Source organism: Sapajus apella, unplaced genomic scaffold, assembly GCF_009761245.1.
Source record: "Sapajus apella isolate SASKATOON/1434 unplaced genomic scaffold, GSC_monkey_1.0 scaffold19, whole genome shotgun sequence".
Classification (NCBI taxonomy): Eukaryota; Metazoa; Chordata; class Mammalia; order Primates; family Cebidae; genus Sapajus; species Sapajus apella.
In genome coordinates, this window is record NW_022436959.1 from 1,515,051 (window position 1) to 1,530,852 (window position 15,802).

A 15,802-nucleotide genomic window follows, 5' to 3' on the forward strand; every position below is an offset into this window, starting at 1 on the left:
CCAGGCTAGAGTACAGTGGCACAATCTTAGCTCACTGCAACCTCTACCTCCTGGGTTCAAGCAATTCTCCTGCCTCAGCCTCTCGGGTAGCTGGGACTACAGGTGTGCACCTCCACACTCTGCTAATTTTTTGTATTTTAGTAGAGACAGGTTTTCACTGTGTTACCCAGGCTGGTCTCAAACTCCTGAGCTAAGGCAATCTACCCGCCTCAGCCTCCCAAAGTGCTGGGATTACAGGCATGAGCCACCGTGCCCAGCCAAACCCAGAGTTTCTTAATACAGTTTCACTGAAACATCATAACAGACTGAATGCGAAGCACATGAATCTAGCTGTTTTCTATGAAGCCAGACATTAAAAATATTTGCAAAAATGTAAAACAATGCCATTCTTGGAGAGTTTTGGAAAACATATTTTTTTCAGAAAAAAGTGACATGTTAACAGGTAATGGGTTTAGTATACTAATGTAAAATAAATTGAAAATTAAATGTACATTTAAATTTCCCAATTTTAACATCTAATATGATAAACATTGATAGCTCTAACTCACATAAACAAAAGCTCTCTGAGGTCTTCAATAATTTTAAGAGTGTGAAGTCCTGAGAGCAAAAGTCTGAGAACTTCTGCTTGTTTGTTTGTTTGTATGTTTGTTTTTAATACTTTAAGTTCTGGTGTACATGTGCAGAATGTGCAGGTTTGTTACATAGGTATACATGTGCCATGATGGTTTGCTGCATCCACCACCCTGTCATCTACATTAAGTATTTCTCCCAATGCTGTCCTTCCACAATCACCTCACCCACTGCTATCCCTCCCCTAGCCCACCATCCCCTGACAGGCCCCGATGCATGATGTTTCCCTCCCTGTGTCCATGTGTTCTCATTGTTCAACACCCCCTTATGAGTGAGAACATGCAGTGTTTGGTTTTCTGTTCTTGTGTCAGTTTGCTGAGAATGATGGTTTCCAGCTTTATCCACATTCCTGCAGAGGACATGAACTCATCCTTTTTTATGTCCTATAATAAGAGTTCTACAAGAAATTAGCAAAATTCATTAAAATATTAAATCACATAATTAACATTAAAATATTAGCCACACATAATCAACTAATAGGAGAAAATGAATTTAAAACAAACATCAATTCAGCAGCCAAGTGGGAAAAATGAAACAAAGAGGAGATTTGCTAAGAAGAGAATTTGGCTAATGATAAGTCAAACCTTGATATGAATTTTGGCCCAGAATGATATAATTTTGCAACCCAGATTGATCAAAGTCAGTGAACACTCTCAGAGTTCTGTAGTAGAAACTTTGTAACCAACTGAACTTGAGATTTTAGGTTATCTCAATGCTTAAATACAGATCACAGAGATAATTCATCAATATTCTTCATAAACTGTTCCGTGAAATACGAATTCCACAGATGTTAAAAGGTACTAACACACATTTTTTTAAAGATGTGTTAAGTCAAATAAGTTTTGGAAATGTTAATTTAAATAAAGGGAAACAAGTTTATTTGGTATAAGGCTTATTATAGCCTTTACTATGCCAAAAAGCATTGTATATCTTCAAAAAAGACTACAAAATATAAAACATTTCCTAAACTTATTTGAACACAGAACTATGTAGAATTTATATGTATGCTTTATGAGAAAATTTCAAAGAAACTGGTGTTTCATGGAGCATCCTTTGAGAAATGCCATTTAGGTCATTAAAACCATCTGCTATGTCACGACTAATCTTTTCAGACGTATAAGCATCCACAGCCTTAAATGTCTCCACTTTATCACAGTTTAATGTTTACCCTAATACAGTGGGTTAGAATCAAATTTGTGGCTGGGAAAGGCCAGGAAGAGTTACAACTGCTCCAAGCTCGGAGAACAGGAGGGGAAGAAATCTTAGTGAGAGGTTAATGTAACAGGTAGGAAGCCCTGTCTGAGTCTAGCAGCTCATGAATTATTGAACACAATGCCTATGAAGTCTATTTCCCTATACTACTTTTCTGGTCCAAATTCAAAATTTATCATGCTGTCTCACTCATCTTTTTGTATGTGAACTCCTAGGACCTTCTCTGTCGCCAACCTCACCTTTGCATAATAAGCCTATTGCCAGTCTATCTGAGTCCACAGTGAGTCATATTCTGCATGTTTATCACTCTCTGCGGCTGCATCCTAGTTGTTCTATGACGCAGTGAGTTCGGGGTTACACAGGACTCTGGGATGTGACTAATATCAAAGGACTGAAAGGAATCTTTAAAGGTCTTTAATCTGCCTTCCTGGTCCTATGCTGGCCTGACCTCCAACCACATTAGAAAGAAAGTTATCCACCCTTTTCTTAAAATTTCCTAGCAGAAAAAGTCCCTGGATTAAGCCTTACAGCCTGTCTAGTCTCTAAGTTACCAATTTTATCCTATTCTACTCCCTGCCTCAAGCCTTCACATCAAATGTCCCCATGTATCTTTCACCAACCCTACTGCTGGAGCCCATCTTTTGTGATTTATTCCCTAAGATTCAACATAACAGAGCCTCATAATTTAAACTCAAGCAAGCTGTGCCTCCAAAGAGACTCCGAAATTGCCTAACGAGAGGGTCACCTGAGGTCAGGAGTTCGAAACCAGCCTGGCCAACATGGTGAAACCCTGTCTCTACTAAAAATACAAAAATTAACTTGGCATGGTGGTGCACACCTGTAATCCCAGCTACTCGGGAAGCTGAGACAGGAAAATTGCTTGAACCCGGGAGTCGGAGTTTGCAGTGAGCCGAGATCGTGCCACTACACTCCAGCCTGGGCAACAGAGCGAGACTCCATCTCAAAAAAAAAAAAGAAAAAAAAAAAAAGACATTGGACATTGCCTTAAAAATTTCATCAGAATATGCTACATCACTATTGCTTGAATTCTATCACATCTGGTTTACCTCAGAGATCTCTGACAGGCTGTGAAGCCTTTGGAAGAACTCCATTTTAGCCTCACTCCATAGAGAGTCAACATAGAAGGCAATCGTTATTCCATTTTAAATCAACCTCTTCAATTTATCAACATTACTCCTGAGGCCCATTCTTGATATTACTCTGTTTTGTTCCACTGCAATGGGCAGAGGAAACATTAAGAAGCTCTCAGAGGAAGTGATTTTTTTGTGTTCCCTGAGCCAATGCTGGGAATAGCCATTCTGTTTGAGTTCTACCCATTTTGAATTATGGTGCTAGAAATCGAAACCCAACCAGTGTGTTTTCACAGTGAATGCCTGTCCTGCCAGGTCCTCCAGTAGAAGGAGCTGGTGAAATTGGAAAGTTAACATGGTTCACTTCCACACCACTGCCTGGAGTTGAAGGTTCAGTTCTGCAGTCATTGGGCAAGGTGTGGAGAAGAGAAATTTTTATTTTTTATTTTTTTGAGACGGAGTCTTGCTCTATTGCTAGGCTGGAGTGCCGTGGTGCAATCTCGGCTCACTGCAACCTCCACCTCCCAGGTTCAAGCTATTCCCCTGCCTCAGCCTCCTGAATAGCTGGGACTACAGGGGCACACCACCACATCTGGCTAATTTTTTGTATTTTAGTAGAGACGGGGTTTTACCATGTTGGCCGGGGTGGTCTCAATCTCCTGACATCCTGATCCTCCTGGCTTAGCCTCCCAAAATGCTGTGATTACAGGCGAGAGCCTCTGTACCCGGCCGGAGAGAACTTTAAGTATCCCTCGTGTGCATCCCTCAACTTACAAGCCCAAAAGCAGTCACCTCCTCCCAGCTCATTGGACTGGATTTTGTTATATGCAACAGGACAGAAAGAGAAAAATAAAAGATCACGCTGGGATACTGGATTTTTGTGGAGAAAGGAGAGCAAGAAGAGGGGGATTTGAGGCCAGAATGATCATGACACTTTAACCTCATTATGCATAGCACCCTAGTAACCTCAGCTTGTCCTATGACCACAAGCTCAAGTGACCCTGCATATATAAAACTTTCTATTAAGCTACCTCCTCAATTAGCAGGCATACTAAAATATTATATTAATCCCACTATATTTCTGATCACTCCATGAGAAATGCAATTCCTAAAATGTATAAGAGAGCTTATAGATTTGGGATGGGGATGAAAGAAAACAGCATCTTTGACTATGTGAAATACTTTCTAGTGCTTGGTACAAGACTTTCATTCCAAAATTCTAGATGCTATTTCTAGTCAGAAATGTTAATAAAACTATCTCCTGTTGGTAAAGATTTCTATATTCTTATAATGAAAGGTGCAACTAACTATATCTATGATACCTACATTATTTACTCTTCATGAGCAGGACACAAGCAAAACAATATTTTGGCACATAAATTCCATTTTTAGCATTATCAAAAATACATTTGTGACTAAATAGGTAAGAATTACTTTCCCAAAGAAAAATAACCTCTCTATATTGACCATAAAATTATTTTGTATTGAACTCAAATCCAATGTCCATTTCCCATCTGTTTTTCCAAAATATAATAAAATACTCAAGGCAGAGAGCATAAATGATGTAGTGTATAAGCCTATATCCATTTTAGGCTTTTGAGTAAGATAGTAGATTGAACACAAGCATTTACATCTCTCCCTTGAAAGCCCTACTCCAACAACACAGTAAATGAATTTGTCAACGAGGACAAAGAAAACAGGAAGAGACAACAGCCACAAAACGTTGGAAGCTAGAAATCAAACAGATGAGTGGCAACTGACTTAGTAGATTCAGGAGAGCTGCATCCTGAGCTGATGGGAGGTGCCAAGAAGCAACCAGTTCACACTGCAGGAGCCCCAGAAGAGCTGGAGACTGGCTACACGTGGGGTCTCTAGAAATGCAGGTGAGGCTAAACCAGAAGTATTGGTTGGAGGATTGCTGAAGAGCAGTTAGTTCCTCAGATCCCTTCCAACTCTCCACAGGTGGTCAACTGCCCCTCCCTGACTCTGGAATAAGACTAGAGCTTTATTCTCTGGAGACACTAACACCAAGGGCCTCTGGACTGGAAGACACCAAACATAAACGAGGAGAGGAATATCTTATAAAAACAAATGAATGCTAAATGTTGCAGACCCTTCCCCATATGCCCGAGAGTTCTGGCAACCCAGCCTCTACTCTCCTGGCTGCAGACTAGAAGACCCTTCCCTGGGGAATCTGAACATCCCAAGAGGAGAGTCCCATAGATGCTGACAGCAGGGTTCCCCAAGAAAGGCCCAGACATCTCACATTGTAGTGAGGGCTATAGTCAACAAGCACAGCCAGGGGCCCAGTTTCCAATCAAAACAAATCACCTTTTTAGCTGACAACCAGTTTCAATATTTAAATATAAGCCAATAGCCCAGGATCATTACACATCTGCAGGAAACCTCGAACATGAAAGACAATACAAAAACAGAAGGGGAAAAAAAGGAAATTAGAGAAACAGAGACTATGTACTAAGGGGGATAAAACTTTTTAGAAATTTTAATAGCTACATATTAAAATAACTGAAATTAATATATTAAAAAAGATAAAAGAATTCTATAGCAGGCAAGTGCTTCAAAAAAGGATAGAAGAAGATGTTACATTCATAAAATAAGAACATTAAAATTAAAAAGATATTCACAGAACCAAAAAGGTCATTTGGACATTATTCTGGTGATAGCAGGTGATATTCATAGAACGGTTAAAAAATAAAGTTGAGAATATTATCCAGAAAATGGAGAAAAAGGACCAAGACATGAAAACAGGACAGAGAGGCTGGGCACGGTGGCTCACACCTGTAATCCCAGCACTTCGGGAGGCCGAGGCAAGCAGATCACGAGGTCAAGAGATGGAGACCATCCTGGCCAACATGGAGAAACCCCATCTCTACTACAAATACAAAAATCAGCTGGGTGTGGTGGCACACGCCTGTAGTCCCAGCTACTCAGGAGGCTGAAGCAGGAGAATCAGTTGAACCCAGGAGGCAGAGGTTGCAGTGAGCTGAGATCATGCCACTGCACTCCAGCCTGGATAGCAAGAGTGAAACTCCATCTCAAAAAGAAAGAGAGAAAGAGAGAAAGAGAGAGAGAGAGAGAGAAAGAAAGAGAGAGAGAGAGAGAAAGAAAAAGAAAGAAAGAAAGAAAGAAAGAAAGGAAGGAAGGAAGGAAGGAAGGAAGGAAGGAAGGAAGGAAGGAAGGAAGGAAGGAAGGAAGGGAAAATAGGACAGAGAAACAAGGAAAATTATAAGACCAGTGAAATAAGGAAGATTACAAGACTAGTTCAGATGACCCAATAGTTGTAGGGAGAAAAGAGAAAAGAAGAAATCATCAGTGAAATAATTTAAAGACACCTCTCAAAACTGAACATCATGAATTTCCACGTTGAAAGGGTTTATCAAAAGTCTAACACTGTGAATGAACGCAGACCCACACCAAGCCTGCCATTATAACATTTCAGAACACTTGGAACAAGATGCTACCATAGGCTTTCAAAGAATCAAGACACAGAATTGCTTCATACTTAATTAACAATGCTGGGGAGGCTAAAAGCCAATGAATCAATTGATTCCCTCAGACTTGTGAGGGAAAAAGATAGTAACTGTGATGGCTAATACTGAGTGTCAACTTAATTGGATTGAACGATACAAAGTACTGATCCTGGGTGTGTCTGAGAAGGTGTTTCCAAAAGAGGTTAACATTCCCAGTGAGGCAGGAAAGGCAGACCCACTCTTAATCTGGGTAGGCACAATCTAATCAGCTGCCAGTGTGCCTATAATGTAAGCAGGCAGAAAAATGTGAAAAGAGAGACTGGCCTGGCCTCCTCCCAGCCTGCATCTTCCTCCTGTATTGGATGCTTCTTACCCTCAAACATCAGACTCCAAGGTCTTCAGTTTTGGAACTCGAACTGGCTCTCCTTGCTCCTCAGCCTGCAGACAGCCTATTATTACGGGATCTTGTGAGCAGGTGAGTTAATACTTAATCAACTCCCATATATGGGAGTTGATTAAGTATTAACTATATATTCCATTTGTTCTATCCCTCTGGAGAACCTGACTAATATAGATTTATGTTATTGCTGTGTAACAAACTGCCCTAAAGTTTTGTGGCTTAAAACAATAGTCATTTTATTATATCTCACATTTTGAAGGGCTCAGGAATTCAGGCAGAGCGTGACTGGCCAATTTCTCCTCTCTGTATGACATCGTGGTTATGCGATAACATTACCTAATGACTGGGCTGGAGGATCTAAGATGGCTTCACTCACATGACATGCCTGGGAAGGGACAACTGGGAGGCTGAGTTCAGCCACGCAGGGCCTTTTTTTTAATAGGCTTTTTTTTTTTAAAGTAGTTTTAGGCTTATGAAAAATTTGACGTGATTAAATCATAGGGGTGGATTTCTCTTGCATGATTTAGCACCATCCCTTTTGGTACTGTCCTCATGAAAGGGAGTGAGTTCTCATGAAATCTCGTCATTTAAATATGTGTAGCACATTCTCCCTTGCTCTCCTGCTCCTGCTTTTGCCATGTGCCATGCCTATTCCCCTTTTGCCTTCTGCCATGATTAGAAGCTTCCTGAGACCTCCCCAGAAACAGATGCTGCTATGCTTCCTTTACATCCTGCTATGCTTCCTTACATAAACCAATTAAACCTCTTCTCTGATAAATTACCCAGTCTCAGGTATTTCTTTACAGCAATATGAGAGTAGACTAATACAATGATAAAGACTTAGAAAATTAAGGAAAGAAACAAAAGGCAGTTATCAACTCTACAGAAATAAAAAAGTTATAAAGAAAATAGAAAGCAATCCTAGATTAGTTGTCAATAGCTAAATCCTCTTCTAGGGTAAGAAATGAACAGATAACGTCAAAGACTAAAAATCAAGAAGTAGCTTTAAAAGCATGTTGCTTAGAGATGAAAAGAAAAATATCAAAAGACCCAGCCAGTTAAGGTTGGAATTAGTTGCCTATGGGAATGGAGACATGGATACTGCAGGGAAGTGTGGAGTTACTGTTTATCATCACAAGTCTCATATACACACATAGGTAAGTTATTTGGTTCTATGAGACTCATCACCTCAAGTCTTTGTTGATTTTAGCTTCTCAATTAGACTTCCTCTGGCCACCCTAATTCTCATGTCCTTTTTCTCCTTTGCTTCATAGAATTTATAACTTTCTAGCATACGCTGTCATTTGCTTTTTTATAATGTTTAATGCTTTTATTGGTCTTTTTATGTTGAAATTTCAACAACACAGAAGCAGGGATCATGTTTTTTAATTTTCCAATATAACTCAAGGGCCTAGAATAATACTTGGAATGTAGCAGGTGCTCAATAAACATCTATTAAGTAAATTAATTTTAAGCTATGTGCATGGGTAGCTTTGATTTTAAAAAATAAATACATCATTCACCTCAAAATTCTACTACAAAACAAAAATATCACACTTAAAATATTGCTCAGACATCTTGGTCTTCTATTAAAAAACATTGTCATTGGTATTCTCAGACTTCAAAAAATATATACTATTTACAATGCATTCTGAATGCCCAAACAGAATATATGCTTACCTTTCTGAAGCACTGAGACAGTTGCCATGCACTGTAATACAATGAGTAAGATTTCATATAACACTTAATAAACAGTATTGTATGTAAGGTTGTGAGATGTGAACTTATTATAATGAAAAGAAGATAAAATATATTTGAAGATTATGCAAGTATTTTAAGCTAAATTATTATTTTTTAGTTTATATCTTGTCTTGTTTCAAAAAAGATTTTAGGAAGCCTATGACAGTATAGAGAACATAATATTTAATTACATTTAAATTAAACTAAGTTTCATTGCATTAATTAAACTACTTACATCTAAATTAAGCAAAAGAAAAGGAAAACTCCGAGATGAGACAAAAGGGAGTCAAGACAATGACTTAAAATATGTATAATTATATCCTGATACTGGTGTCAAATTTGTCTGTAAGCTCTGTGTCCGTTAGTATTAGATTCAAGGAACAGAGATTCAACATATAAGTTTATTTCTCTCACACAGAAAGGTTTAGAAAATGTTCAGTCTAGAATTGATATGGGAGCTCAACTCCATGTAGTTCTCAGGGATCCAGGCCCCTTCCAGCTGACCCCTCCACTTTTTCAATGTGAACCTTACTCCCATAGTTTAAGATGGCAGCATTCCTAGTCCGGGCAGGAGACTGAAGAAAAGGTACAGAAAATGAAACAGAATCATCATCCAATTATTTCCTAAGGAACATTATCAGAAATTGCCACTGGATAGTTCCAATTCCATCTCATCACCCAGAACTTAGTGATGTGCCACTCCTAGCTGCAAGAGAAGCTGGAAAATGCAATCCTCATTCTGGACAGACATGGGTCTTGCTAAAAATTCTATTATAGTGCATGAAGGGAGAACAGAGCTGAAGGACAATAATAGTGCCAACCATAGCCTTATAGCAACCAAAAAAAAAAAAAAAGGAAACATGGTTAGCTTCAAAATAATAGAGTTAATAAAGATGAGCAATTGCTCAAGAAATGTACAGCAGTTCTTGGTTAAAAAAATACTTGAAAGGGATAATTCTGGAGGTCTTTGTACAAAAGAAAAAGTTTTATGTCTTCAGCAGTACTCTTACAACACCCATACAACTCATTTCATAGAACTGCTTCTCATAACAACTGCCAACATTACATTCACAGTTCAAAGAAAACTTGTCAGCAGAGATTTGATTTTTTTGAGTTCATTTTAACAGTACTTTTTAAAAACGTGATAGAAACATGGTTTTTTTTTAACTTCTTCATGTGAGTATCCTGACCTTAAATATATACATATGTATTTGTTTCAGAATTAAAGAAAAATCTATTTACCTTCGCTTATGGAAAAGAAACCACTGTAATCACAGGGACTACCAGAATATTGCAAGAAATGGTATGTAGCTTTCCATTAAGCCTTTGCCCTGCAATGATTGATTTTATTTTATAAGCACCTCAAAAGCTGAGATTTACATAGCAAGGACCACAGAATAAAATGAACAGTCTCCCTTCCAACACCATTGCCCTTTCTGAAAGAAGGGCCCTGTGCTTAGAGCCATTTACCCACAGCAAAGGAGAACAAAAACAAGCTGCAGTCAAGGGGTAGACCAAAAGAGCAGATCATTCGCCCATAGCAAAGTTCTAGCAAGCCCAAGGCACAGGATGCTTGAGGCTCAGGAGGCAAGACCTAAATGAGCATTAGCAGAGCAAGAGCTGAGCAACGTTAAGGTCATTGCAAAAGCTCTGCCGTCTCCGATGGTGCAGAGTCTCCCGTGTTTCTGCTGGGGTTGGAGTTTTCAGTTTCACCTGTGTGGGTTTCAACCTTCCCCCTTGGACCTGGAGGTGGTCTATTGCCACAAGATTCTGATGAAACTTCTGATTGATAAACCATGGCCTGGCTAACGCCTAATGAATTGCCAAGTAATGTTTTGTAACACCATAATGTAGAGATGGTAAACAGTGTGTGTGTTGCCACTCCGTCTTCCTAAGCCTGGGAAAGATATCGCTAATCAGCCTTGGCACTCTTGTCTGCTATGCTCAGATTCTGCCTCAGCAGTTCTTGAAACACAGCACGTCTGACAATCATCATCAACAAATTAGGCTTGGCACATGAAGTTAAACCTATTTGCTATCCCTGTGCTATCTCTAATTAACAAAACATGTTGAGGGATTTTCCAAGCAGCAAGCTTTTAAACTAAACATGTGACCTACAAATAATGTATTTCTTATAATAAATATTCTATACAGAATAAATGCCCTCCTCATCTAAGAACAATATAGTTTTTTTATTAATAAAATAATTACTGACATTAACTGAGCTCTTACCAAGTGCTAAGAACACTTTATGTTTATTTCTGTTGATCCTTTCAACAACAGACACTGTAAGGCAAGTATTATTAAATTTCTTCAATACTAAGATGCCATTGATTGTAATAGCTCCAGGGAGTTTTGAGGGAGGAAAAAGGAAGGAAAAATTACAATGTACCCATTGATTGTGGCATTCAACTCAATACCAAATGTGTTAAAATATACTTCTCAGAATTGGGCATGAAAATAATATCCACACTGTCACAGCTGGGGAAATGGAGACATGGAGAAGCCAAGAACCCCTTCCCCAGCCACAAAGATAGTAAGTTACAGAGGAGACACTTCTACCCACCTTGTCTCACTCCACTCAGATACCAACAAAGATAATACAGTCATTGGGCTGTGATCCCAGATGATCTGCAGAAAGAGATCAGCCTCATCCCTCTGCATGGGAATACAACCAATAGTTAATGGACAATTACAGTCAAATCTGGCCATGTGACCCATCACAGATACAAAGTTAACATCAGGCCTGTGGCTGCACTCTCTTTTTCCTTTAGTGAGATTCTCAAATAGCCCCCAACACTGTCAAATATCCTCTGTCAATGAAGATTGTAAAAAACAAAGCACAAAACTCATCTGTGTGGAATATTAGGCAGCCCTAGAAAATGATGGCTAAAGGTCAAATATATTTTTATTTGGAAAGACAAGGCACTGCCAAAAGAAAAATCAGGATATAAAATTGAATTATACAGTTTAGTTTATACCACATTTTTAAAAGAAAAGGAAAAAGGCCAGGCGTGGTGGCTCATGCCTGTAATCCCAGCACTTTGGGAGGCCAAGGCTGATGGATCACGAAGTCAGGAGGTCAAGATCATCCTGACTAACACAGTGAAACCCCATCTCTACTAAAAATACAAAAAATTAGCCAGGCATGGTGGCACATGCCTGTAGTCCCAGCTACTCAGGGGGCTGAGGCAGGAGAAACACTTGAACCCGGGAGGCCGAGGTGTCAGTGAGCTGAGATCATGCTACTGCACTCCAGCCTGGGTGACAGAGTGAGACTCTGTCTCCACAAACAAAAAAAAAAAAGGTATACATAGGAAAGATTGGCAGAAAATATAGAAAATCATTATGTTTGATAAATTATGGGTGATTGCTTTCACCTTTTTCTGCTTTTCTGTTTCCTGATGTTTATTTTTATATAGAAATAACTCTAAAAAACTTGACAGAAACTGAGTCTAGGAGTAGCACAGTGCTTGTCCAGGGTTCTGTAGCCAAAGGTCTGAGGTTAGGGCAGGACACTGAGTGACAGGATTCTGCCAGAAATGCAGGCTGCAAGCTGCTGTTTGTAACTTGTGACTCTAATCCAGCATTTCTCCATCACAACACCCAGGTGTGCAAAGTCAGCATCACCTTACTACTGGCAATAAACGCAGTCATCATTCATAAAATCATAAAGACTAGAGAGTAAGATAATCCAAAAAGTATACCTAGGACACTTGATAGTAAACTGTTCTCCTTTTGCGATCTGCTCTCTTGACAACATTCCTTTAAAATTCAGATTGAAAAAAATCAGGGACAGGAGACAGGAGGAGAACCTAATCATGTCAAAATGTGCTCGAAAGCTGTGGCTTTTGTTAGACTTTTTGTCTAGTGAATAAATGCCGGGGAAGAGGGGATATTTTCTTCCTTTGAATTTGGAGTCCTTAGAAATGCATAAAATGTATACTTTGTCTAGTATTACCTCTTTGACTATCCTCGACTAATTTTCTAAGACTGTAATTCTAAAAAGATATATTTTTAGTTTCTCAGTTACTCATTATTTAGTGTTCTGGTTTTATTCTCCAGCCCCTCTTCCTATTTTCTCAAGTTTCCTTGCTGTGGACTCTCTTTTGATATTATGCAGCATGTAACCTGACTACCCACGCCAAATTACTTCAATTACTCTCCAAGGATTTTATTAGATTTAGGAAAAGTCAGCTTTTCACATTCTGCATATTTATGGGGCTACACTTATTTTTCAGAACCAGCAAGAAAGAAAGGGAAAAAAGGGAAGAGTTGAATAGAATACTAAAGTGTTTCTTAAAACTTGAATAGTAAGAATTAAAGAAACAGCTCCTATTTTCATCCTGATCCTTAAGTAAGAGATCTCAAAAACAACTACACATAACTCTATCATGAACTCCAGTCAGTGACTATAATGCATTTTTTAAATCTTTTTGAGACAGTCTCGCTCTTTCACCCAGACTGGAGTGCAGTGGCACGATCTCAGCTCATTGCAACCTCCACCTCCTGCATTCAAGCGATCCTCCTGCCTCAGCCTCCTGAGTAACTAGGATTATAGGCACATACCACCACACCCAGCTATTTTTTGTATTTTTAGTAGAGACAGAGTTTCACCATGTTGGCCAGGCTGGTCTCAAACTCCTGACCTCAGCTGATCCACCTGCCTTGGCCTCCCAAAGTGCTGGGATTACAAGCGTAAGCCACCACACCAGACCCTATAATACATTTTAAAACGGAGACTGGAGAAGTCATCTTTAATCTAGGGAATGATTCTCTGGTGCAGGGGTTAGGAATGGGAAGTGTCCTGCCAAGTCTTTTTTATAATCAACAGAGGAGAGAGTTGCAGTGACTCTCAGAACTTCCCAGATACCAAAATCGCTCAAGGTGGGAGGCAGCCAGCACATGAAAGAGGGAAGGACCTAAGAACTGCAGAGCAGCCTGGCTCCTCTGGTCCTTCTCCAAGATGGAAAGTGGACCCTGAAAACAGAGCAGGGCCCTTCCTCTCCTGATTGCCTCACATAATTGTCTCTTTTCCTTGAAGTGTAAAGTAGATTGGTTTTGAATTTGGATCCTGGAATTGGTGTATGGCTTGGGCCAATCATTGAGTCTCTCTTGCCTGTTCCTGCATCTGTAAAATGGGGATCATGGTTCAGTGAGCACAGTTGCCAAAGGTGACCCTGGATCGCATTCAGGGTTGCCCAGACAATAAGCCAGCTTGAGCGAATCATCTTCCCCATCCTCCTAGGGGAGAGGCTGCACCCAAACTCAGTGGGGTAAAGTGGTGCTGGAGATAGCTGCCTTCTGATCTTTTGCAAACCCAGCTTTTCTCTGGAATAGTTTAGTTCTTTAAACTATTCCATATGACATTGTGGAATTCATCATGAAACCCAGTGTGTGACTGACCAGATACGGCCCACCTTGCACACAGGGATGGGAAGGGTACATCCCTGAGCTTCATGGGGCTGCTGAAGGCTGAATGAGAAACACAGGGCTTCATAAATGTCTAGCATTAGGGTACCAGTGAAACAGTGTTGCTAATTTCACCTACCACCTGCATTATTATTTATTTACTCGGTGTTTTCGAAAAATCAGTTGCTTTTTCTTTTCTTTATTTTCTTTCTTTTTTATTGTTTTTTGTTTGTTTTTGAGACAGGGTCTCACTGTCACTTAGGCTGGAGTACAGTGGCATGGTCATAGCTTGCCGTAACCTCAAACACCTGGGCTCAAGTGATCCTCCCACCTCAGCCTCCCAAGTTCTGGGACCATAGGCATGCACCACCACATCTGACTTTTTTTTTTTTGGTAGAAACAGGGATCTCGCTACATTGTCAAAGCTGGTCTTGAACTCTAGGGCTCAAGCAATCCTACTGACTCAGCCTCTCTAAAAGCTGGGATTACAGCTGTGAGCCACTGTGCCTGGCCCAATCGTTTTATCAATGTCAAAAGATTTTTTGTCGTTGTTAGGAATAACTTTATTTTTTATTTATTTTTTATTGCTGTGTAATAGATGTACAGATCTTCAGAGTATATGTGATAATTTGATACATTTATATAATCAAATCAGGGTAATTGGGATATCTATCACCTTAAATATTTCTCTTTTCCATATGCTAGGAACATTTCAATTATTCTCTTGTAGCTATTTTGAAATGTACAATAGATTAATATTAACTACAGTTGCCCTACTGGTCTAGAGAATGCCAGGTCATATTTCCTCTATCTATCTGTATATTCGTACCCATTAATCAACTTCAAAAAGTTTTTAAGAGAAACAAGTCAATTTGAAAAAATAAGAAATAAATTCAAAAGCTACATGTTAATAAGAAGAAGGCCTGTGGCTGCTAGAATTAGAGGGTAGCCAAAGGGCTCCAGGGTTGAATACCCAGGCCCCAGGAGACAGCGGCAGGCAGCAGAGTAGCTGGGGGCAGCTGGATGGGCCTGGAGTATCATGCAGAAGGAAGGGGCTCCCTCTGCAAGGAAAACGCTGGGCTAGGGATAGAGTGGGAAGTGATGGATGCTGAGATTGACAGAAATGAGCAGCAGCAGATGGACTCCTGAGGTCAGTTGCAAAGTCCCGTTGCCTCATCAGTTGAGGTGGGAATAAGAAACAGTAGAATAATGTCTCAAAGTTAATTAGGCACCCCAGGGGTTTGTCATTCTTCTCTTTTTGTGATCTTCCAGTTACTTCAGACTTTCTAGTTGCAGGAACTCATCTGGAGGTGAACATGCAGGTCACAGAGGTTACCATGCAGTCCATGGTGCAGTCAGTCAGCCTAAAAGACCTTACATTCTCTAAGTCAGACATTCTGTTAAGTATTTTATACACTGTATCTTCATTTAATTCACAGAGCAACTCCATTTTACAGATGAGAAAACTGAGGTTCACAAAGGTTAAGTAACTTGCCCAAGGTCCTTTAGCTTGTCGGGGGTATATCTTAAGCCCTGTCTATCTCATACTAAAGACCATGCTCTCAACCATGCCACACTGTCCCCTATTTGGGTTCTGGCTTCTAAAATCACCACTCTGCTGCTTCAGACTGTTAGCAGCAGGGAATCCATATGGGTCTGCAGAAACCTCAATTGTCGCCTCCTCAGAAGAAAGAATTCAATTGGGGGCATGGGGCAGACGGAGAGAACGAGGCACGTTTTAGAGCAGGAGTGAAAGTGTATTTAAAAGTTTTAGAGCAGTGGTCAGGCATGGTGGCTCACACCTATAATTCCAGCACTTTGAGAGG

The 15,802-nt window shown here is 39.9% G+C and overlaps 1 protein-coding gene and 1 long non-coding RNA gene across 5 annotated transcripts in view; one reads left to right on the top strand and one right to left on the bottom strand.

Moving 5' to 3' along the window:
- AOAH (acyloxyacyl hydrolase) overlaps positions 1 to 15,802 on the top strand; it is a 191,842-nt gene that overhangs the window by 127,676 nt on the left and 48,364 nt on the right. For all 4 annotated transcript variants that reach the window (XM_032286786.1, XM_032286785.1, XM_032286788.1 and 1 more), the window contains one exon: positions 9,785 to 9,867. In XM_032286786.1, coding sequence (XP_032142677.1) covers positions 9,785 to 9,867 — 83 coding nt within the window. The remainder of the gene's footprint in view (positions 1 to 9,784; positions 9,868 to 15,802) is intronic.
- Positions 1 to 15,802, bottom strand: part of LOC116557338 — a 141,356-nt gene that overhangs the window by 52,353 nt on the left and 73,201 nt on the right. The window lies entirely within an intron of this gene.